Source organism: Lethenteron reissneri, chromosome 19 (genome assembly GCF_015708825.2).
Source record: "Lethenteron reissneri isolate LAM-NWPU_2019-01 chromosome 19, ASM1570882v1, whole genome shotgun sequence".
In the NCBI taxonomy this organism is placed as follows: Eukaryota; Metazoa; Chordata; class Hyperoartia; order Petromyzontiformes; family Petromyzontidae; genus Lethenteron; species Lethenteron reissneri.
The window spans coordinates 2,082,963-2,109,303 of record NC_083797.1 but is presented as its reverse complement, the minus strand read 5'-3'; the positions used below and the strand labels follow the sequence as shown (position 1 = coordinate 2,109,303).

At 52.3% G+C, this 26,341-nt stretch overlaps 1 protein-coding gene across 1 annotated transcript; it reads right to left on the bottom strand.

The window, feature by feature from the left end:
- Window positions 1–644: 644 nt before the first annotated feature.
- On the bottom strand, window positions 645–25,134 carry LOC133344033 (neuropeptides B/W receptor type 1-like). The gene is made up of 3 exons (XM_061553985.1): window positions 24,731–25,134; window positions 1,363–1,519; window positions 645–1,328 (listed from the first exon to the last, which is right to left on the bottom strand). Exons 1-3 carry the CDS (start codon window positions 25,132–25,134, stop codon window positions 645–647), a joined length of 1,245 nt encoding a protein of 414 aa, XP_061409969.1.
- Window positions 25,135–26,341: the final 1,207 nt, after the last annotated feature.

The following is a 26,341-nucleotide window of genomic DNA, read 5'->3' as shown; positions in this document are numbered from 1 at the left end:
TCCGCTCCCTGTCAATGCCTCTGCTCTGTGATCTCATCACGGAGTGCCCTCCGGACCTGGTCACCCCCAGAGATTAACGCACGGGGAGGAAAGAATAAATAAACTGTCAATGTTTTGGGAAATTGGTCTTCATCAGTACTCATCAAGAGCCGTTAGCGAAATTGTTGGTGAATGGCTATCCTTGATTTTGTGCCGCGATGCCCAAGTGCCTGTTTGGCTCATTTACGTGACACAAATATTGGGATGCTTTGTATCGCAAGAAAAAATAAAGTGTATAAAAATACAAAGCTTTTTTTACATCTTCCCTTTTGCCTGACAACACTGGAATGTTAATGTCGGTCTCTGTTTGAGATAAACGCTGTTGCTGTTTTTCACAGCAATTACAAAGTGCGCTTCGCTCAGATAAACCGGGTGCACCCTGCGATCAATGCTCACCCACGGAGCTGCTCGCTTCTCCGCCTCATCTTTATCTCCCTCCTCCTCCCCCCTCCTCCTCCGATAGGCCCCCCTTCATCCTCCACATCTTCATTCTCCACTGCGCTTACGCCACGACCTCAAGGCGTCCTGACCGGCGCGACTCGCTCGCCTGGCTCCATCGTTCCGTCTCCCCGAGACGCGCCGCCTCGCCCACCTCGACCGCCTCGTCAGCGGCGGTTGCCGCATGCCGCGGTCTCGTCCCCGCCGCGCGCCGGGTTCTCCTCGCCCGGCTCCGCGGCGAGACGCTTGCGGGACGCGGCCCCCCGCCAGCGGCACGCGGCCAACGCGCGCCCGATATCCTGGCGGAATCGCCGGTCGTAGCAGGCGTAGAGCAGCGGGTTGATGCAGCCGTTGGCCGCGGCCGCGAGGAGGGCGACGCAGCGCCACGACGACGACGGCCCAGAACCGCCGCCGCCGCCGCCGAAGGACCCCGGCCCCTCGAGGAACGGCGCCTCGGGGATGCCGCCCGGAGCGCCGGCGCCGCCGCCGCCGCCGCGCCGCGACGTCTCCGCGAGCCCCGCGAGGAGCATCCCGAAGGTGGGCGCCCAGCAGGCGAGGTAGACCCCCAGCACGGAGAGCACGAAGCGCGTGGCGCGGCACCAGACGCGCGGGCGGCGTCGGCGCCGTCGCTGGGCCCCGCCGCGGTGGGCGAGCGCGCACGGCCGCAGCGAGGCGCACGTGCGCAGCGCCGACGCCGCGTAGCAGCCGAGCAGCGTCGCCAGCGGGATGGCGCAGCCCACGCCCAGCGTGGCCCAGCGCCACACCTCGGCCCACCACCACGCCGGCTTGGGGAAGTCGAGGGCGCACACGGCCGGCCCGAGGCCGCCAGCCGTGGGCCCCGGCCGCAGGGCCTGGCGCGGCGGCGGCGGCGTGCGGGAGGCCGGCCTCCATCGCCGCCTCTCCCGCCGCCTCTCCCGCCGCCGCCACCGCCGCCGGCCACGGGGACGAGCGGCCCGCGGGGCTGACGCCGGCTCGGCCCCCTGACTGCGGTCGCGCCGTTGCCATGAGCAGCACGGGCGTCGTGAGGATGAACGCGAGAATCCTGCGGGGGGGGGGGGCGGGGGCGAGAGGGCGCGTGAGGTACCGTCGTCATCGTGGCAACGGTGAAATACGCTGGCAAAACCGAAGTTGGCGAATGCAATGGAGAAACGATCTCAACCATCCTGGCCCCAGGTCTGCCTCGCGGTGCTCTGAGCAAAAGGGGAGTGGCATTGGATGGGATGGAAGGAGCTCGAGACATGAGGACTTGAGAGAGAGAGTTGCGAGGGCGTCTTTTTTTTGTCTTCATAAGCTGAGGCAATAAATCCTGAGACTTCTGAGAATCACCATGAAGCACAGCACCAGCGATAAATCATCGTTAACACCGTGTAACAAAAAAAAATTGTTCCTGGGATGTAAGTGTTATTTTCGAATTGCTTATGCCTAAAAAGTACAGAAAATTGCGATTATTCCCCACAAACTTGGCTTTTGTGACCAGGACACAAAAGCCAAGTTAATAATCCACTCCATGAATAACACTGTGTAAAAAATATATATATTTTTTTTTTTCATGGGTATTAAGTGGTATTTCCTAATTGCTGATGCCTAAAAAGTACAGAAAATGGCTATTAAACTTTGCTTTTGTAACCAGCACAGTGAGATTTTGAAATGTTCCTATTTTCAATGTGAAAACGTGGTGTGCATTTGTGTAATTAGTTCACTTAAAGTCCTGGTCACAAAAGCAAAGTTCGTAGGGGACTAATCGCCATTTTCTGTACTTTTGAAAAGTCTCCCCCCCCCGCACCCCCCCCCTCACCCCCCCCCTCACCCCCGTGTAGATATTTGTCTCACGGCGACACGAGCTCACAGCAGCTTCTCTCGTCGACTGTGCCTGTTCCGTCGTCCACTGTTGGGTTAAGCCACGAAGACGACGACCTGGCCCGATTCTTGTCGCGAGACCCTTGGCCGTCCATCCGAAACAGTTTAGATGTTCAAACACCAAATAGACATAACAGAGGGAGTTCTAGATTTGAAGCTTTCGTGACTGCAAGGATTCATACTCTTAGGTTTTTTTCGGTAAAGTCACGTAGATAAAAAATTAAATTAATAGAAGCAAAATAAAATAATAAAATAATTATTTCGTTTTTTTCTATTAATTTATAAAATTAATAGAAAAAAAATATTATTTTATTTTGTTTCTATTAATTTTATTTTTTACCTACGTGACTTTACCGAAAAAACCTAAGAGTATAATAAAATAATATTTTATTTTATTTCTAATAATTTTATAAAATTAATAGAAACAAAATAAAATAATAAAATAATAATTATTTTTTTTTTCTATTAATTTTATTTTTTACCTACGTGACTTTACCGAAAAACCCTAAGAGTATAACAGAGGGAGCTTTCCTTGGGTTATATCGCTTAAATATGTGTCGTTAAACCCACCACCACCCGACACAGCCAACTGGTAAGGCTTTTGTCACGTGAGCAAAACTTGCCATTTGGTTACTGGTACGGCACGCCGGTGTGTTGGAGAGTAAACCCACAACATTTACAATTCGAGTACGACAACCAGCATCGCCAGGCAACAGCCAGAGTTGTCGGGAAATCCTCCTGTTTCGGTCTGAAATAGAGGGATACACGTGATGAACTAGTAACGAATTGGCACACGTTGTTTACGTGACAAACCCTTACTAATTGGCTGTGTCGGGCGGTGGCGGGTTTAACGACACGTTGATATTCACGCGATATAACCCAACAAAACAAATTTAGTTGTTTTCATTTATTTTATTGTATTTTTTTACCTACGTAACTTTACCGAAAAAACCAAAGAGTATGAATCCTTGCAGTCATGAAAGCTTCAAATCTAGAGAAAAAAACCCTCTATTATGGATAACATTGGTCGCGAAAGCCCCCGTGTTCAAAAATGACTCACCAAATAGACGTCTATTGCAAGGCATCGCGTCTGCATTGACCACACGTGCCTCTGGTAAAACGTGCAAACAAATAATGCTCGTGACGATAATGCACGTGACGATAATGCACGCATTGTCCTTGACACGGATTGACCTACACCAGAGCTACAGCCTCCTGTGAGAGCCTTGCCTCGCCACGCCGGTGTTCGACCAGGGAACGACGCCGCAAGGCGAACATAACAAGGGCAATGCAGCAAATATGAAGGCATCTCATAGCTCGGCTTGAGCTATTCATTATCTCGATACCGGCAAAAAACATCGGGTCCCATAGACGTCCGAAAAAGTACAAATTTGTCATTCTTTGGGCTCGCCGCGAAGTCGAAGTGCGATTCTCACCGCCGAAATGTCGCGACTTCGTTCGATACTGCGTCGGGCACCTTCAAGGCGAGATCCGGGAAGTGGGAATCACCTGACCCCCCCCCCCCCCCCCTCGGCTTGTTACACATAAGTGTCATATCATCACAGCCACAACCAATCGAATAAGATGTCAACCCAGTTCTAAAATCACTTAAGTATAATTTCATTTCAATGTATCTGGACCAATACTATTTATATATATAACATTTATGTAATGTGTTTTTTTTATCCATTACGAGAACCCTCTGCCAACCTCGCAACAAAAAGGTCGCGGCGCCTTGGAGGACTGCTGCTGCAGCTCCTCCTCGCCTAGACGATGATGCCACCCCAAGCTCCCCCCCCCCCCAGCTCACCCCCCCCCCCAGCTCCCCCCCCAGCTCCCCCTCCCCCCTGCCCACTCCCCAGCTCCCCTCCCAGCTCCCCCCCAGCTCCCCCCCCCCCAGCTCCCCCCCCTCCCAGGTCCCCCCCCCCCAGCTCCCCCCCAGCTCCCCCCCCCAGCTCTCTCCCAGCTCCTCCCCAGCTCTCTCCCAGCTCCCCCCCCAGCTCCCCCCCCCCAGCTCCCTCCCCCAGCTTTCTCCCAGCTCCCCCCCAGCTCCCCCCCCCCCAGCTCCCTCCCCCAGCTCTCTCCCAGCTCCCCCCCAGCTCCCCCCCCCCCCCCCCACCCACATTGTCGATCCACTCGGGATTCCTATCACGGGCGTAGAGCGGTCGGCTGCGAGGTTAAACCGCAATTGGGTAAAATGCCTCCCGGACGCCCAGGGGGCCCTGCTCGCCATCCTTATCGGACGCCTGCAGTGCACCGGCTCCCCTCCGTCCCCAATTCATAGCGACGGCGTCGCGAGACCACTAGGGGGTCCCGACGTGCATCCTCACGGAACGCCGCGTGCGTGAGAGATATCGCGCGGCACCGAACGCTTTCTTTTGTTGTTGTTGTTGTTTGTTCTCCTGTACACAGTAAGTACGTGCGTTGAACTTCTTTCGCACCCTACGTGGCCACCCGTCCGACCGTCGTCATCGGAGGTCGCGGGGAGGGGGGGGAGAAGAACCACGTGGGCGAGCCACACTCTGCCGCACGTGCCGCTGTGGGCTGTTGGCGGAACCCGTTGTCGGTTTTGTTGATTCTCAAAGCGCTCAATCGATGGTGCTTTTTTTGTTCCGTCGTTTCGGCCGGCTCAGTCGGCTCGATGGCAGCCGCGTGTGCCCCCCCCCCCACTCCCCCACTCCCCCACGTGTGCCCCCCCCCACTCCCCCACTCCCCCACGTGTGCCCCCCCCCACTCCCCCACGTGTGCCCCCCCCACTCCCCCACGTGTGCCCCCCCCACTCCCCCACGTGTGCCCCCCCCCACTCCCCCACGTGTGCCCCCCCCACTCCCCCACGTGTGCCCCCCCCCTCTCCCCCACGTGTGCCCCCCCCACTCCCCCACGTGTGTCCCCCCCCCACGTGTGCCCCCCCCCCCCCACTCCCCCACGTGCACAGCCAGTATCAGTGCCATGGGCAGAGTTTGCGCGGGGGGGGGCAATGCCCCTCTCAAACTGGACACCTTTATTAATTTATTTTCAGTAGCTTACCATAAATTTAAATAATTAAATAATGGTATGCACCCGCGATTCCTAATTTGAGGCACACAGCGAACCCCACGCGCCTCCCCCAAATACAGAAGTCACACTCCGCCTATGATCGGTGCTTAAATCATCATCATCAGCAGCAGCATCATCAGCTGTGCGTGCCTCCTCTGGCGGACAACGCTGGAGCCGATGAACGAGGAAGCATCAGCAGCGGCTCTTCACCGCAGATGCAGTTTCGTGTTCTGGGCCTGGTTGGAGATGGCCTCACTGACAGAATGAGAATCTTTATTTAGACTGCAGCAGCAGCAGCAGGAGGAGGAATCCGATGAGCTCCGAATTTTTTTTCTCACAGATGTCCAAGTATGAGGCACAGCAAGGTGTTGTCTGCCTCGCCCGGTATGAAGGAGGTCGTGGGTTCGATCCCGACACCTGCTGTATAGTCTAACACGTACACTTTCGCGACAAATACAGTATTACACTGGTCAACACACTTTTTCTGGCATAAGGTATTCCAACGGTTTTAATGTAATTTGGGGGTGCTGATTCCAAATCTGGCATCAGTTTTTGTCTATTACATTAGGTTTTTGAGATGTCAAATATTGCATTTTAAATAAAAACTGCAGAAGAAAAATATTAAATAAATGTGGATATCTACATAAAATGATATTATAAACACACTATCCTAAAAATACAGCACCATATTTTAACACTAAAGCAGTCACTGACTCGCAACAACTTGCAATCATAAGTGACAGAGTTAATTTCGGGTAAAATCAATGAAAATGGGGTATGCCGATAGCATAAAAATGAGATGTGATAGAGCAAATCTGAGATCAGATTTGGAATCAGCACCCTGAAATTAGTCTAAAACAGCTGCAAAAGTCCAGGCCAGAATTTTTTTTTTGTTGACCAGTGTTATTCAAGGTTTTTGGGTTCGATCGCGCAAGTATTGGGTTCAGTGATGACGTCATCCTGCTGCTGCTCTATTTAAGACCGGAAGCAGGTGGAGGGCTTCATATTCTGGCAAATCGCCCGATGATGCTGGATGCAATTACCAGCGAAACGTCGTACTACTCAAATTGTTAACGTTGTGGACTTACTCTCCAACACACCGGCGGGCTGAAGTAGTAACTAATTGGCGTTTTGTGTACGTGACAAATCCCTTACTAATTGGCTGTGTCGGGTGGTGGAGGGTTTACGACACATTTATACTTACGCGATCTAACCCAAGAACCTTTATTATGATCCTCGTGTAGTTTTGGAGTCTGCATGCTCTCCCCGTGGCGGTCTGGATTTTTCTCCGGGTCCTCCGGTGTTTCCCTCCACATTTACAAACATGCGCTTAAGGGTATTTGGCTGCTATATTATACTGGTAGGAACCTCCTGGTTCTACCAGCCCACAGGGGATTATTGTGTCCGTCCGTTCGTCGTGCATCCAAAAATGGGAGGGGTGGGCTGGTTGGAGAGGGGAGGGTGGGGAGGGGCTGGGTGGGGAGGGTGGGGCTGGGTGGGGAGGGGAGGGTGGGGAGGGGCTGGGTGGGGAGGGTGGGGAGGGGCTCGGTGGGGAGGGTGGAGCTGGGTGGGGCTGGGAGGGGAGTGGGAGGGGTGGGGCTGGGTGGGGAGGGGCTGGTGACCCCGTGGTGCCCTTATAAAACTCAACGTTTAACCTACTCACGCCGGCTTGTGCCCGCCCTCACAGTCGGGGATATTTGCGGAATACACCACGCCGCCGTTGACCCTGGCCATTGACCGAGCAACCCAACGTTACTACCAGCTCCCTCCGCAGGAATGTGTTTTCCACGCGATAAGCCACTTCGTTGAGCTAGCATTTGTGATAGCCAAGTCGCTTCTGAAAAAGAGTTATGAAGCTCAGTGGGCCTTACTTGATAAAAAAAATACAAATTTAAACCAGCTAGACTTGTGAATCCGATTTAAACACGGCCGGCTGAAATCTGTATGTTTAACTCGGGATTTGGGCAGTAGCAGCTCAGCACCTGCCGAGTCACCTTCTGGTATCACATCGCTTAATTGAGAGCAGCTGAACAAGTTAAGATTGATTCTAGATTTGAAGCTTTCGTGACTGCAAGGATTCATATTCTTAGGTTTTTTCGGTAAAGTCACGTAGGTAAAAAATTAAAATTGATAAAAGTAAAATAAAAATAAAATAAAAAGCACGACGTTTCGGAGGCAACACAAGCATCCATCTTCAGGTGGAACCGTCACAGCACGACTGCTGTATCAAGTATTTTTATTAATTTTATTTTTTTACCTACGTGACTTTACCGAAAAAAACCTAAGAATATAAGTTAAGATTGGTAAAACACGACCCCACCACCACCACTATCACCACCTCCCCCAAGCTACGCTCCCACCAGCCACGCGGCGCAATGATCGGGCCTCTCTCGCCTTGTGTTTGTACGCAATTTCGTCAATCGTTTAGAGATTGTGCACGCCTCGGAAATGTTTAAAGCCCACGCAATTGGCGCCCTGGGCAAACGGGGCATTCATCACGTATGCGGCAGGCTGCTCGTGCCAATCGGCATATGGACGACACGGCACTCGTTAACCAGACACGGTCGTGACTAATGATTGCCCGCGCGAAATTATTTTATTTTATCTCAATTCAGCGAAACGGGCATTGTCTGCCAGGTGGATCTGCAATGCGATGTGCCAGCAACATTTAATTATTGCAATTTTTGCTATAAGCGATTGTATTTCGCAGTAAGTACGTCTGATTAATAGCGACTATTCACTCTTTATATGCCCTTTTCAAAACTGGTAAAAAGAAAAAAACTGTGCAAAGTGCCGTGCCCAACATTAATGATCCACTCTGTCTCATTGTCCTATCTATTGTATGTACTATACAGAAGGGCCTTCGCCTGAAACGTCACCTGTGACATATCTGTTATGTTTTCATTTTAGGGCGACAGTGTTGTTATTGGCGAATGTGTTGAGTTTGTATTATTACTAACATTCATTCATGCTGCTTGCGCACCACTGCCCAAGCAGAAAGTGCATCACCACATAACAGCTCTTCTCGTGGGGTCCCGTGCCAAGATGTGTTGTTAATCAATTGAGGTTTTGTCAATTCATAGGGAGCCAAAGGGTCATCGAGACGAGTCTTTCTGCGTTGTGCCCTTTCGCAAAAGACATTTCAATTCTGGGACAAATTATTTGGTGGCACTGGCAGTGGTGCACAAGTCACAAATAACAAAATAACAAAACTCAACACACTCGTCAAGAAGAATGCCGTGACCTCACTGACTCTGCTTTGCTCCCTGTGGAGCATAAGGCCGCAGCAAGCCCACGCCATGCCGGATGGTCATTGGCAGCATTAATTGTAAACAAATATAATCGTGTGCTATGAATGAGGGCCATTGCCCGAAACGTTGCCAATGTTTTTTTCTTTTCTTTTAAAGCCACATTGTTATTGACGAGTGTGCCGAGTTATTTTTGATTTTTATTTCACTCGTCGAATCGGCGTCCGTTCCACAACGATCGCCACGTGGTGGAGGTGAGAGAGCGCTCGAGGTGACTCCTCTTTCAGCCGCACGGCTCGTCAAGCCGACGTCGTTTTACTCCTAAAGTGCGGGGATTTTGCCGAAGAAGTGATTAATGGAATGTACTATACTAAACTATTTTCATTGTGATAATAGGTTTTTCCACTTTTTTTTGGCAACAAAACAGCTGTGTAAAGATGTTTAAACACCAAACTGAAACCTTTTACACGGAATCGTGTCTGCATTAACCACAATCCTCGTGGTCAGAATGCAAAAACACGTACTCTGATAATATATGCATTGTCCTTGAAACTGATTGGTCCACACCAGAGACAACTTTCTTTTGAGCCTCGTCTCAAACGGTGTTAGACCAGAGGACGCCAAAAGACATATATTCTGATCACAAACATTGTGTTTAATGCAGACATGATTCCTTGTAGAAGGTTTCAGTTTGGTGTATTAACATCTTAACATCTGTTTTGTTGCCAAAAAAAGGGGAAAACCCTATTATAATATTTTGGTACTGGCAAAGGAGGTCCCATGATATATTTGAATTGTATTTTACCAGGTCCAGCTGAGTTATAGAGCTCTTCTTCAGAAGCGACCTGGTTATCACAAATGATAGCCCTTATCACGTGGAAATGCACAGCAGCCAAATACTCTGAACGCGTGTCGATTCTAAATGTGGAGGGGAAAACCCGGAGGACCCGGAGAAAAATCGACATGACCACGGGGAGAACGTGCAAACTCCAAATATACAACAGGCGTCAGTGGGGTCGGGATCGAACCCATGACCTCCTGTATACCAGGCGAGGTAGTTGACATCTCGCCACCGTGGCGCCCTGCTATCGTGGGGAGGGGGTTTGTGATGTCATTGGTGACCTTCAACAGCAGAGCCGTCCCTCGGGGACACGGCGAAACGTCACGATGTCTGATGTAATACTTGAAGGCATCAGGGGGGCCCACACCGTGTGAGTCGCCCCCCCCCCTCCATTCCCCTATGGACGGTCCTGATAACCACCCTACGCTTCCAACCCCGTTGTCAGACGAGTGTATACGGTCCCCGCAGGAATGTATAAAAAATATTCTTTGCTCTTTAAACAATTAAAATATTCTGGGATTTTTTTGTTCCCTCTTCCGTTAATGTGTGCTCTTTATATTTCGTGACAACTTAATCTCTTTTTTTGCGCATACGTGTGTGTTCTTGCAATTCTTGTTACGAACAAGCGAAATCCAAGCTTAACTTTGGAACAGATGATCACGTCGTTATTTCAGCATCGCTTTTACCCTCTCGTACAGCCTGCTTGCGTCCTGGTTGTGTCCCAAGACAGAGCAGCTTATAGCCTTCATGCAAACCCCCTAAACCCTAGGACATTCACATTCTGTCTGGGTACGAAGAATCAAGGAGGGTACTGATGTTCGCTGGTGGGGGCCGACTCGTTCTCTGACGAACACAGTTGCTCAGCACGAGGCGCAAAGGCGTCAAGGGGCCAGCAACAACCATCACGATTTTAGCTGCACTCGATGAGAGTGTAATGTGCGTCTTGAATTGAGCAAGGTTGTTATTTTTTTTAGTTTAAAGCTTTTGTGAATGCAGGGATTCATATTCTTGGATCTTTCGGTAAAGTCACGTAGAAGGGAAATGATGAAATAAAAAAATATTAAACAATTAAATTATCACGACGTTTCGACTGCAACACAAGCAATCATCATCAGGTGTGAAATCCATAGCTGTGGATTTCACAAACAGCTCTGTTCTTCACCTGAGGACGGCTGCTTGTGTTGTGGCCGAAAAGTCGTGAGAATTTTATTGTTTTATATTTTTTATTATTTTATTATTTCCCTTCTACGTGACTTTACCGAAAGAATCAAGAAGAAGAGGTTGTTATTGTTATTAATGTTATAAGAGCAGGTGGGGGGGGGGGGGGCGATGGTTGGGAATTCCAAAGCGGAGCATTGCTCGGGAAGAAGCAGTAAGAGAAGTGAATGTGGGTTCCCTGAGGGTTCAATGGGGGAACAATTACATTGTTACAGGGACGAGACGTTAACGACCTCGCCTGGTATACAGGTCGTGGGGTCGATCCCCACCATGATGCCTGTATATTTGGAGTTTGCGTGTCTCGCTCCCCGTGGTCGCGTGGATGTTTCTCCTGGTCCGCCGGTTTTTCCCTCCACATTTAGAATCAACATCACGTGTTTCAAGTATTTGGCTGCGATACATGTCCACGTGATGAGCCACTTCGCTGGGCTTTACGTTTGTTATAGCCGGGTCGCTTCTGAAAAAATAGCTACAGAGCTCAGTGGGCCTTACTTGGTAAAACATTTGTTTTATTAAAAGGTCACTTAAAAAATAATGGGAAACCAATGCTTGTTGAAAGAAATCTTTTGCTGATGCTGTGTTAGCATTGGCGCACGAGCACAAATAACAAACTCGACAGATTCGTCAAAAAATAACCACTGTGGCCTTAAAATGAAAAGGCTATAATCGGTGATGTTTTCGGCAATTGCCTTCCTCAGAGCACATGGGGCCGATGCCTGAAATGTCACCTATTATAATACTTTTCCTTTTAAGGCCACACACAGCGGCGTTGTTATCGACGAACACGGCAAGTCATCAATATATTTTGTTCACTGGCTTAATTACCGGTGCCTGGAGCCCACGTTTGAACCAGAGGTCTCGGCGGTGCCAGCTCGGTGCAACACTTTTTGTGTTTATTATTTAAAGGGACACCCAGGAGTGAAACACGTGGAAGGAAAGTAGGTGCTCGTGAAAGCACGGACGCACACGTGGTTGTTGGTGGCAAGATACAAGTCAAAATCACGTCCTGTTCAATAAAGAGCATGGGAAGTCACTCGTCTCCAATTTCACAGCACCGGACCAGTTATGGAAATTCCACATTGCTATGGCGGGGGCATGGTAATGTAAGGGATATCCACCGTTAGCAGTGGCCAGGAGTGGGACGCCCACAAACTGACAATGCTACATGTTTCACAGGAACGTGATCACAGCTTAGGACGCACACTTAGACGCGACTGCGACATATGGTATAATAGTTCCTATATGTCAAGTTGGTCATCATCATCATATTCGGGTCTTTCCGTAAAGCCACGTAGATAAAAAAATAATTATAAAAGAAAAATATCACGACGTTTCTATCGCAACACATGCAATCGTCATCAGATGAAAAAAAATATAGAGGGAGAGCTGCTGAGGCAGGATTTTCCTGCTATATTTTTTCACCTGATGACGATTGCTTGTGTTGCGATCGAAACGTCGTGATTTTTAAAATATTTTTTTCTATCTACGTGGCTTTACCGAAAGACCCAAAGAATACGAATTCCTGCAGTCACGAAAGCTTTAAGTAAACACCATCATCATCATCATTATAAGCCATGGCCAATCCACTGCCCACCCAAGCCGATGCGAACTGTCACGCTGCTGCACCTTAAGCACCTGGACACGAGCCGCTCCGTCTCTCTACGGACGCGTTCCTTCCCTTCACTGCCATTCCCCATGATCTTCGATGTTCTCCCCGTGGTCGCGTGGATTTTTCTCCGGGTCCTCTGGGTGTTTCGCTCCACATTAAGAATCAGCATCACGCGTTTAGAGTATTTGGCTGCTATAAATTCCCACACATGATAATCCACTTCTTTTCTCGCCAGGTCGCTTCTGAAAAACAGTTATATATATTGATGTAGTTTATACCTCGTTTTTACACATCGGTTAATTGTATGGTAGTGGGGTAGAAGCAGTTCTTTCGCGTCAATATGCTAAATTCCTCTGTTGATATGTAAACTCCTTTGTCAAGGCGCTCTGCTCCTCCCACCCAGCTTAAATACGCTGCCAAGCTAAGCAGTGTTCATTAGGACGCTGTCTTTCCGACAGCTCTGTTCTTCACCTGAGGACGGCTGCTTGTGTTGTGGCCGAAACGTCGTGAGAATTTTATTATGTTTTATTTTTATTATTTTATTTTTTCCCTTCTACGTGACTTTACCGAAAGATCGAAGAATACTAAAAGTTATATAGCTCAGTGGGCCTTACCTGGTGAAAAAATACAAAATGAAGTATCCATCATATCGACCAGCGGCCCTCCTTAGGGGCGTGTTCTGTCAACTTACTTTTCTTAAGAGTCGTGCCATGTCTTTAACCTGCGCGTTTGTTCTCTGATCAGGCATCTTGGCATGATTATTTTTGTCCACGTTTGCTGATCCTTCTGCCATTGCAGGAACGTGTCATATATTTTTTGACTCGTTTAAGGTTGAAAAGTAAATGTATTTGGCTTCGAGTGGCTGGCGGAGGTCACGTGAACTCATTACATACAACATATATATAAATAAAAAACATTGATTCTCTCACGCACAGTTCGATGGTGTACTGTGAGTTAAAATAATTGTCATTGATTGAATGATCGATGTTTCAGTTACACCCCTAGCGTCTTCATGAACCTGGATTGTTCGTCCAAGCCTGTTGCAAATGCGATGGTCCACGCAGAGACCGCTGGCGGACTGTACCACAGGTACAAATCTCGATGTTAACAGCGTCCTCTGAAATTGTCGACCGCATCGCGTGACGATGTACAAAAAAAACAACGGCGACATCATATTGCGATCCACAATGACGTTTTCGTCATCTCATCTTTTGTGCCAGATCGGCACCGGCGATGCCGCTGAAGCACGCGGGTTCATCACGTGACAACGTTGTTAATTGGCCGCGCGTGACGGCAACAATATTGGGGAGACTTTCATCCAGCGGTGGAGAGATCACGGCTGCGGATGATGATGATGATGAGACCAATTGTCTGGAGCCGTCTCTGGGGGTGGTCAAAACGTTTCGGGAAAATTATAGGAGACGAGAGCGCTGGCGTGATTACCCCTCGCATCTGGAGTATCCAAATAATCGCAGCCGTCGAGATGATCACATTACAGGACTCACAATGAGACTCGCGTGTATTTGGTGGCACCTTTGTGCGCGCAGCCAACACGTGCGGCGTGCTGCGAGCAGAAGAGCCGAGGCTACATCTGTTGGTTGTTTCAGTTATCAATTAACAACCGGGATTATAATTATCCACCCCACACCCCTCCGCGCGCGTTACGAATCAGGGCGTTAATCAAGGCACGGTGTGTAATTTAAAAATGAATTAATTTCTACCATTTTGCTTTCTTGCAAGCGGAACTGCGCCGCACGAATTGCTCCGCTTGAGCGCGAGGCCATTCCGTGGCGAGCGGCCTCGAAAGTGTGTAGCGGAGGGTCAAACAAAGCCAAGGCGGAGAAGAAGCATCGGGTCAAGAGCATGGCGAGTGACAGATTATCCTCCTAGCACAAGTAGCTGCTACACATGCTACGAGGCCAGCACTTTGAAGGGCCCTGCGCTAAATGCTTTCAAGCTATCGATTCCGGTTCAGCGATTCTGCACTTGCTCTGTTACTATAGTACTATACCGCCTTCAACTTTTATGAACGACTGCGTGTTTAAGGTTAGCGATTTTTATCGTACTATCTGGCTGTATAGCAAATGGAAAAAATAAATTACTTTACCATGCAAGGTATAAATGTATGTGTTTTAATGACTGTATTTTGTTTTATTTTATTTAGGGCCCCGTTATAACATATGCTACAGGCCCCGCACGAGCTTAGTCCAGCGCTGAGCATGGCCCGTGGAAGCGGATATCACGGATCCGCCGCTGATAAGAGGGCAACGTTGCCCCGCCTTGCGATGAATTTCGCACCACAGTGACACCGATATATTCATTCCCAGTTAAAGCCAAATAAAAGTGTGGCCACATGAAGTGCAGAAACACACTTCATGTCGTGAGGGTTGTTGTTGTTGTTGTGCAGTCATTGTGCGACCGAGCTGAAAACCATGAACTCGCGTTGCTTGAGAGAGATGTCGACTGAGTCAGAGGCCGCTGCCTGGATTCAAACCCAGGGGGGTATCTCAGTGCTGTGTCAACCGAGCCAGCTGGCCTCAGATCCAGATGAATACCTTCGTTACTTCAATCTTAACGAGATTCTGTGCCCCTGACGGTGCTCAAATAATAAACCCACAGCTTTCTCGCCGGGTTCCTCGTTCAGCATTTGACGCAAGCTGCAAGGATCTCGATGAGCTAAGTAGCTCCGCTTCACGCGAATTTAGGCCAAGCCGGCGGGTGGCCAATGGCGCAAACTTGAAATCTGAAACGCATCCCTGCCAGATCTGTCTATTTGAATATATCTTTATAAATATTTTTTAACGCAACATTGTGCGATCAGCACGCACGCGAATGAGACCACGGGTTTCAGGACAAAGCCCATGAATCCCCGAACACAACTGAGGCTCCCTTATCCGCGCCAGGCTTTTGCGGCTTTTATTTGATGAGGGAATTGCACCGACCCTCCATGCCTCCCCCCTCCCTTACCGTGACAATAACTCCTCTCACCGCCCCTCTCGCTCTCTCTCTCTCTCTCACAGCAGCGTCGGGAACGAAGCGCCCCTGGATTTTTACCCGGCGTCATTTCTCCCTCCGCTTTGCACGCCGCGTCTCCCGTAATGAGCCCAAGCGGGGGGGGGGGGGGGGTTGGGGGGGGGTTGGGGGGGGGGTTGGGGGGGGTTGGGGGGGGGCTGTGCCCCCCGCAATGCGTGGCGCCGCGCTCGCGACAGCGAAGTGCGGCCGACGCCCTCGCGACTTTGGCGGGTGAGAGCCATCCGCATTTTGTTGTTGTTGTTGTGTGGCCCCCTCGATTGAGCGAATACGGACAGGAGATGTTTACGCGTCTCCTAGGTGGGATCGCCACCGCCACACCGCTGTGTGTGTGTGTGTGGTGGTGGTGGTGGCGAGCGATGGTGCAGCGGTTAGCGCGCCGCGCTGCGAACCTGACGACCCGAGTTCGATTCCCGCTCGCGGCCAGCACCCAGTGACGATACATCTCGAATTGATCATGGACCTCCCCTAGGTCGACTCGGCCTCAAATAAGTACCGTGCTATGGTGTATAAAACATCACCACTGGGGAGACGAAGGCGGCCGGGCGTGATGCTGGTCACCCACCCCCTCGTGTGCCGTACCGGCCTTAATAGGTGCTCACTAACAGCACTTGCCCCAAAAGTTTATTCGGGCTATATGGTGGATCTTTGTCTTTGGTGGCGGCGTCGGCGTATTTTAGCACGGTTCGCTAAGTACGGTGCGAAAGAGATTCAATATTCACGCACGTGAAACGTCTACGCGCTCGGCAGACGAGACGGCGCCAATGAATATGCATGCGACGGCATCTCATCAATCAGCAACCGCCAGGCACCCTCGTGCAGGTAACATGCAGAGCCATGTCTTCGCATGCGCCGTCTGACTGCTAAGACATCTAATGCAGAATAATGATATAATGATGGCAGGGGTGGGCGAGCGAGTCAATCTATCTGCGTCTGTCGACCAGCGCACAGAGCCACCTCCTCCTCGAGCGAGCCGACACGAGCCGGTGTGCTCGCGACCCACGAATGCTCCGCGTAATTGGCCGCAAAACGTCCCCGAACCCGCGTGCGATGAACAAAACGTGCGCGCCGCTCGCAAATTGTGACACCGCGTGGAACACGGGGACGCGTTGTGAACGCGCGCTCGTCTCGCGCATCCCCCGCGCGTGATTACCCCCCCCACCTCCCCCCCTTGGGTCTGTTGCGAGTCAAGCAGAAGAATCCAAGGTCAAGATCGCGACGTGGTCAAGGTTAATTGAGGCTGCCGGTGCTGCCACTGCATCTCGCCATCGCTTCGTTCAGTTGGACAAAACCCCCTGTTTGCGGTCGCAACCTCCGATGCCCGCACATCTAAATGATCGCGGGTGGCTACGTACGGTGTGAAAGAAGTCCATCACATATCGCTGTCATGACTCCGACGACAAGAATATAAGAAGAGCCACTTTTATTAGTACACCATAAAACACATTCCTGCGGAGGGAGCTGGTAGGAACGTTGGGTTGCTCGGTCAATGGACAGGGTCAACGGCGGCGTGGTGTATTCCGCAAAGATGGCCGACTGTGAGTGCGGGCACAAGCCGGCGTGAGTTGGTTAAATGTTGAATTTTATAAGGGCACCACGGGGTGACCAGCCCCTCCCCACCCAGCCCCACCCTCCCCACCTAGCCCCTCCCCATGCAGCCCCTCCCTGCACGACGGACGGACACAATAATCCCCTGTGGGCTGGTGTAACCAGGAGGTTCCTACCAGTATAACCCTACTATGCTTACACAACAAGCTACCCCAGACTGGTATCTTCCTCCGAACCTCTCCACTCCTCGTGCTCTCCCCTTCTATCTCCCTCAGCCCCCTTTCTCGAACATTCTTGTCCTTGTTTTTACCTTGAGCCGATCCCCGTCCTCATCCCTTTAACGGATCCTTTCTGTTGGGCCACGTGAACCCTGGGCCACGTGAACCCTGGGCCACGTGAACCCTGAGCCACGTGAACCCTGAGCCACGTGAACCCTGGGCCACGTGAACCCTGTGTCACGTGAACCCTGGGCCACGTGAACCCTGGGCCACGTGAACCCTGAGCCACGTGAACCCTGGGCCGCGTGAACCCTGGGTCACGTGAACCCTGGGCCACGTGAACTCTGGGCCACGAGATCCCTGAGCCACGTGAACCCTGAGCCACGTGAACCCTGGGCCGCGTGAACCCTGGGCCACGTGAACCCTGGGCCACGAGAACCCTGGGTCACGTGAACCTTGGGCTACGTGAACTCTGGGCCACGCGAACCCTGGGTCACGTGAACCATGGGCCACGCGAACCCTGGGCCACGTGAACCCTGGGCCACGTGAACCCTGGGCCACGTGAACCCTGGGCCACGCGAACCATGGGTCACGCGAACCCTGGGCCACGCGAACCCTGGGTCACGCGAACCTTGGGCCACGCGAACCCTGGGCCGCGTGAACCCTGGGCCGCGTGAACCCTGGGCCACGTGAACCCTGGGCCACGTGAACCCTGGGTCACGTGAACCCTGGGCCACGTGAACTCTGGGCCACGCGAACCATGGGCCACACGAACCCTGGGCCACGCGAACCATGGGCCACGCGAACCCTGGGTCACACGAACCCTGGGTCACGCAAACCATGGGCCACGCGAACCATGGGCCACGCTAACCCTGGGCCACGCGAACCATGGGTCACGCGAACCCTGGGCCACGTGAACTCTGGGCCACGTGAACTCTGGGCCACGTGAACCCTGGGTCACGTGAACCCTGGGTCACGTGAACTCTGGGCCACGTGAACTCTGGGCCACGTGAACCCTGAGCCACGTGAACCCTGGGTCACGTGAACCCTGGGCCACGTGAACCCTGGGCCACGTGAACCCTGGGCCAAGTGAACCCTGGGCCGACCGTCAGTGACGACGCCGCGAAGGCGGTGGTGGACGGAGGCCGCACCTGGGCCGGGTGGCGAACCTAGAGAGTTGCAGCTTCGCTGGCGCGTGTCTTGGCCCGTTCATGCGACAGGCGACTCGGCAGCCGCACGGCGCCTCTCGAGAGCGAGCGAGGCAGCCGGCGTGAGTCGGTGGTCTGCGTGTGAACACCGCGAAAGAGCATCTCTGTGTGTCGTTGAATATTGTCAACGTCCGCGCTGCTGCTGCCGCTAATCTCGGCGCGGATTCTATTGTCTGCGGGTTTTTTTTTTCGCGGACGTTGCTCATCGCGCGTGGAATTCATAACGCGGCGTTTTGACATCACGGGCGGTACATATTGAGACCATGCGCTTCCAGGAAGACTGGACATTCCGCACGCAGACGTGTCTCTTTCGCGAGGCCAATTGCTCAGGTAGCATCCTCGCTGAGCCATTTAAAAGCGATTCAACTCTCAAGGCGCCTGCAGGTCACCGCGCGGGCGATAAGCAATAGCATCCCAGGTCAAATGAGGAGCTCAAATGCCCTCGCGTTTAAGACCCCATGTGTTCAGTGTTCCCGATCTTAGCAGCCAGCTTTGGGAGTCCTGGGTTTCAATATCTGGGCAGTGCACGGCAACGAAAAGACACTTTGCACCCACGCTTTAGGCTGTCGCTCACTCACCCCTCTTGGAATTGACCTGCCAGCGAGAGCCCAGTTGTGCACGAAAAGACGGATACGCGGTCATCTCGATAGCCTGGCACAAGTGGCGAATGGCGGTTGTTGTTGTTGTCATCTCTAAATGTCCACTACATTCTTGCACTTGCAATTCAGTCAGCTCCAGTGGACAAGCCGGTGCAATGCTATATGTTAACTACCTCGACAGGAGATCGTGGGTTCGATCCCGACCCTGACGCCTGCTGCTGTATATTTGGAGTTCGCGTGTCTCTATCCCCGTGGTCGCGTGGATTTTCTCCGGGCACCTCCGGGTTTTCCCCTCCACGTTTAGAAACAGCATCATCACGCGTTAAGAGTATTTGGCAGCTCTACATTTCCACACAATCAGCCACTTGGTTGAGCTATCATGTGGGATAGCCAGCTCGCTTCTGAAGAAGAACTACTACGTAGCTCAGTGAGCCTTAATTGGTCAATTAAAAAATAGTTTATTTTTTTAAAATAGCAGTTTGATGGCGGTGTTCAGAACTTGATTTTAATTGATTATGTTTGTGGGGGAGAAGGGGTTGGGGGGGTATTTTCTCGAGCTCAGCCCTGGACAGCTCTGGTTGAATTTAATCCCTCGTGGTTTATGTTGAATTTCTTTCACACCGTACGTAGCCAACCGTACTAGACAGAAGTGTGAGGTTTATCGGTGATGGTCATAACAATAATTTAACTTTATAATAATGATGATGATGATGAATGATTGTTGATACAGAAAATGATAATTTTGATTATGATGAGTTGATGATAATTGTGATTATAATTAATTGACGACGTATGCCACTGTTGATTCACGACGATGATGACGACGATGATTAATATGATTGATGATGACGATTATTCCGATGTTGACGATTCATGACGATTAACCAGCGACGATGACGACAACGTTAGCGAACTCGCAACTCAAACATCGAACTGCTTGTGGCCTGGGAAGCCTCATCACGAAGAGCTGTCAGTCGAACCAGACGCCCGAGATATTTCGACCCTGTCAAACTGTCAGCACCAGAGACATCGCGTGGTCGGAATGAGCCCCTGGTGCAAGGAATTGCATCTGTTTGTTTGTTCATATCTGACTCGTTTCATCATGTCACCTGGATAATCCGTCAAGATGGAATGGAGGTTTCCATCACTTAATGCGGTGGTCGTCCCAAAAAGGGCACAGCCAAGCGAAACCACACAAACTATACACAGCACACACAGTACACACAATACACACACACAGTACACACACAGCACACAGTACACACACTATAGATACAGTACATACACAGTACACACACACAGTACACACACATTGTACACACACACAGTACACACACAGTACACACACACAGTACACACACACAGTACACACACAGTCCACACACACAGTACACACAGTACAGCACACACACAGCACAGACACAATGTTGTCCAATGTCCGACCGCATAGCCCAGAGCTCAGCAACCAAAATAAGAAGAGCCATTATTTGATTCGGTTAATAAAAAAAAAAACGTCAAGAGCCGCACCGCACTCTGTGGTCAATACGAGACGGTCACGAACGCAGCAGTCGTCAAAGAGCCGCCGCGCGAGGCTTCGGACCCGCCGACCACCCCCCCCCCCCCCCCCCCATGGCATTGCCGCGGTGAGTTTAACCCGCACGTTATAGCGAGAAATCGCACAAACCGAAGCCGCAAAGAACGGTGTGAAACCGGCGTCTCTTGAGCGAGGGGTGGCCAGGGTATCAATTACATCGGGCCGTGGCTGTACCGGTATCCAACATCCACGTCGTAACTCGGCGCTTGGGACCCCTCTGGTTTCGACGAGCTACTTGTGCAGCTGCACCGCCTGCACACCCGATATCCCACGCCACTCTCCGAAGCCCGCCCTACATGGGTCGACGCTTCCCGAGTGAAAACACGTTTCGTGATTGGGGTGTTTTTTGTTGTTGTTTATTCGGGGCATAAACTCTCCGTCTGCCGATCCCAACCCACATTTGGGCTCCTGCATCAGCAGCAGCAGCTCTGACTCCCACTCGCGGGCGTAAATCAATCGAAGCATCCACCTCGAAACGATGTTTTGAGTTCGCTAACGCTCGCGTACGAGCAGTGTCGTGGTTTATTTTTTTCTGTTGGGTTCGAGTCGCGTTGGGTCGCGCGTATTGGAGTCGCGCCACTGCCGCAGCCACTAGTGGCCGCTACACACTCGCAATTAGTTGATGTCGGTCTAACCCTCCACCCCCCCCCCCCATGTCCAGGTATCGCTGAAGGAGGAACCCATTTCGACACCCACGTGTCTCGTCAGCGGAGCCAATCATTGCTGGTGAACCCAAGCATTCACTCCCAGAGGGGGCGCGATGGATTACGTACAGAACACATTCCTGCGGAGGGAGCTGGTAGGAACGTTGGGTTTCTCGGTCAATGGCCAGGATCAACGGTGGCGTGGTGTATTCCGCAAATATTGCCGACTGTGAGGGCGGGCACAAGCCGGCGTGAGTAGGTTAAACGTTGAGTTTTATAAGGGCACCACGGGGTGACCAGCCCCTCCCCACCCAGCCCCACCCCACCCAGCCCCACCCTCCACACCCTCCCCACCCAGCCCCTCCCCACCCTCCCCTCCCCACGCAGCCCCTCCCTCCCTATCCAGCCCCTCCCTGCACGACGGACGGACGGACACAATAATCCCCTGTGGGCTGGTGGAACCAGTGGGTTCCTACCAGTAATACTTGTTCTTGCACGGCAGGCAACAGTCATACTGTGAATATTAAAGGGAACGTCGTCGGCTGATCGGTTTTGCTTTTAACCGAGTGGGCGGCGAGGTTATAAGGGGTCACGGAGCGCAGAGAGCCCGCTCCGTGCTGACTCACGACCCGGGACACGAATCCCTGCATCACCGTCATGTTTACAACACGTCCCCGTCTGCCTCTAAATCACTTGTTGTTGTTGTTAGCGTGAGTGCTGCCGATGCTGCGATGTATTTATTCTAATGCACTTCGTGACAGTCACGCCACCCATGAAAGAAAAAAACCCATCAGAAAGTCAAAGCCCGGCAATTTAAATCAATTGTTGGGCAGTGCTCACGTCCATTGCTGGTCTCTGAGCTGAATGCGGCAACTCCACATGCGCATGCTGCAGCGTGCGCAACATTCTGTGTGGCACGTGGTCGTGACGGGCACCGCAAGATCTGACCGTGTCCGCCTGCATCGGCGACCTACCGGTTGCTGATGGGGCACATTGCAATGTCACACTCGTAACACACAAAGTGCTTGGCGCAAAATGAACCACGATACCTCGCTGGTCTCGTCAAGGAGCACGAACCATCATCACGCGAACTCCGCTCATCCTAGAGCAGCGACAGCGGAGTTTGGCTCGGCCATCGAACAAAAGCGGCGATCACCGCATCGCGCGGAGATTTGAGACGCGCTTCTGTGGCCGTCTGGAACGCTCTCCCCGCCGATATTCGGAAGCCACTGGAGCTATGCACTTTTAAATCATCTATATTGACAAACTAATTTATGCATAACTGCCTTGTGTGTTTAGTTTGTTGTCCTTTCCTTAGCACGGTTGGCTGCGTGCGGTGTGAAAGAAGTTCAACTTACGTACGGGCTGCTAATAGCACAATCACATTCTAATTGTCTGCCTCCTTACCAAGGGGTGTTGTTTTGTCGCGAAGTTTCCTTGTTCACTGATGGAACTTTATCCCACCATTCGACGCCCTTACAGCCCTTAGTCAATCCGCTGCTGGATGAAGACCTAATCCACTCTACTTCGCTCGCGACGGATATCTGCCCTGCCTCTCGCGAACATCTAACAACGCGTTTCAGCACGGCAAGCCACTTAATCCAAGCACTATCCAGGCTCACCGCCTGCTTAGCTTCCCAGGTCTGCACAAGATCATTACAACCGATTAGGTCTATGGGCAATTGTGGCCGTATCGAGCGATATTAAACATCTGTGGCGCAGCCTTTGTCAACGTGAATTCATCTCGAAAGCGACCCAAGCGTGTTGCGTGTGTTTTGTTTGGACGTGTGCATAGTTGATGGTCCGAGGCGAGAGCACAAACGGAATGAACGATGATGAAAGCCTCTGCAGGGTTAACGATATATGCAGAAGTCTGATCCGTCCGACATATGTCCATATGCATATGTCAATATGCATATGGATAACACGGGATTATGTTTATGCGTGTGTATAACACGCGTTTATACGCATGTACCACGTACTGTCTATACCCAGCATAAGCATATTTAAACACAAAGATCCCCCGTATAGCCTTAACAGACTGTTGGGGCAAGTGCTGTTAGCGAGCACCTATGAAGGCCGGCACGGCACACGAGGGGGTGGTTGGCCAGCACCACGCCCGGCCGCCTTTGTCTCCATAGTGGCGATGTTTACACAGAGCACCAGGTATTCATTTGAGGCTGAGACGACCTAGGGGAGGCCCACAACCGGTTCAGATAATTATCATCATTGGTGTTGGCCGCGAGCGGGAATCTAACTCGTGTCGTCCTCGGGTTCGTAGCGCAGCGTAGCGCTAACCGCTGCGCCACCGCTCCCCATGTGCACAAAGACAAAGATCCCCCAGTATAGCCTGAACAGACTGTTGGGGTAAGTGCTGTTAGCGAGGACCTATACACACCGTGCCGGTGCACACACTCACACACTCACCACAGACACTACACACACCACACTCACACACTCACCACACACACCACACACACTCCACACACACACACCACACACACCACACACACACTCACACACACTCACCACACACACTCACCACACACACACTCACCACACACACACCACACTCACCACACACACACTAACCACATACACACTCATCACAAACACACCACACACACACCACACTCACACACTCACCACACTCACACACACACACTCACCACACTCATACACTCACCACACTCATACACTCACCACATACACTCACCACACACACTCACCACACACACACCACACTCACACACACTCACCACACACACTCACCACACACACCACACTTACACACTCACCACACACACACTCACCACACACACACCACACACACCACACTAACCACACACACACACCACACACACACCACACACACACCACACTCACCACACACACACTCCCCACACACACACCACACACACTCACACACACTCACACACCACAAACACACACCACACACACTCACACACACCACACACACTCACACACACACACTCACCACACACACTTACCACACACTGACACACACTCACCACACACACCACACACACACTGACACACACACCACACACACTCACCACACATACTCACCACACACACCCCACACACACACACTCCCCACACACATACACTCACCACACACACAGCACACACACATCACACACACACTCACACAACACACACCCCATTCACACCACTCACACGCATCTCACCACACACACACCACACACACACTCGACACACACACTCACCACACACACACTCACCACATCACACACTCACCACACACACATTCACCACACTCACTACACACACACTCACCACACTCACCACACACTCCACACTCACCACACACACACACACTCACCACACTCACCACATCACACACAAACACACCACACACACACCACACACTCACCCCACACCCCCCACACACACACCACACACACACCACACACACACACACCACACACACACTCACTACACACACACTCACCCCCCACACTCACACACACACACCCCACACCACACACACACCACACTCACCACACACACACTCACCCCCCACACACACTCACCCCACACCACACACACCACACTCACCACACGAAGACGCTCAGCGCCCACGCCAGCGCGCCGCTGCGCACGGCTCGCGAGCAGGCGCGGTGGTGCGCCACCATGTAGCGGTCGAGGCTCATGATGACCAGCACGTAGACGCGCGCGAGCATGTTCAGGTAGCGCACGGACACGTGCAGCTTGCACAACACGCTGCCGAACGGCCACTGGCCCGCGGCCATGCTCACGGCCCTGGGCAGGTCGGCGAGCGCGACGAGGGCGTCCATGAGGGCCACGTTGAACACGAGCACGGCGGTGACGGTCTTGCGCTCCGTGCCGCACAGCGTGGCGGCCACCACGGCCGTGTTGCCCGCCACGCCGAGTGCGCACAGAAGGGCGAACAGACCGGCGCCCGCGGCAGACGACGCGTCCGTGTTCTCGAACACCAGCATTGTCGTTCTCGGCGTCTCCTCCTCCTCCGCGTTCTTCCTCGTTTGCTGTTGCTGCTGTTGCTGCTGCTGCTGTTGCTGCTGCTGCTGTTGCTGCTGCTGTTGTTGCTGCTGCTGCTGTTCCTGCTTCTGCTGCTCTGTCCCGATAGTACTGCTGTTACTGCTCCTTCCCACTATTCCTGCTGCTGCTGCTCATCCTTCCCGCGATGCCTGCTGTTGCTTCTCCTCCCGATATTCCTACTGCTTCTGCTACTCGATCCCGCTATTGCTGCTGCTGTTACTGTTGCTTCTACTGCTCCTACCCGCTATTCCTGCTGTTACTGCTCCTTCCCGCTATTGCTGCTGCTCCTCCTCCCGCTATTGCTGCTGCTGCTGCTATTCCTCCCGATATTCCTACTGCTTCTGCTACTCGATCCCGCTATTGCTGTTGCTGCTGCTGTTCCTGTTGCTTCTACTGCTCCTTCCCGCTATTCATGCTGTTACTGCTTCTTCCCGCTATTCCTGCTGCTGCTGCTGCTATTCCTCCCGCTATTCCTACTGCTTCTGCTACTCGATCCCGCTATTGCTGCTGCTGCTCCCGCTATTGCTCCAAGCGACACGAGCGACGCGCTAGGCAGGCGCGCACGTTACCGCCGCGCGCATCCCAGCGGCGAGGATGAGTCCGACGCGAACGGGAACATCGCCCGCTGTGACTGCTGCTGCTGCTGCCGCCACCGCCGCCGCCGCTGCTGAATGAAACGAGGCGACGTTGCGAGGCTTCACGCTCCGATGACGACGAAGGCGGCGATGATGAAGGACGTCAGCCAGGCGCGGAGAGGCAGAGACGCGCTCGCGTCTGGGATGTGCACTGAGGTGGGGGAGCAGTTGAGATTTTGCTTTTGAGTCACTCGGCCAAGTCGCAGTGGAGGATGGGGAGGCGGGGGGCGGTAGGTGTGGGGGGGGATAGACGGGCGTGGGAGAAAGCAGAGGGGGTGGTGCAGAACGAACAATAATTGTGGGTCTCAAGTCTGTGTTCGAGACCACCCAATGGACAATGATAACGGCCTTGATCAATCCTCCGCTGGATGATGAAGGGACCCCCCCCCCCACCGGGATGTAACAACCCACTTAGCGCGTGGCAATAAGAGAGCTGATTCCATTGCTCCATCTCTGCGCGGTGGTCCCGAGCTGCCGGGCGGTGCGCGTTCCGCCTAATTCGTGAACGCGTTGA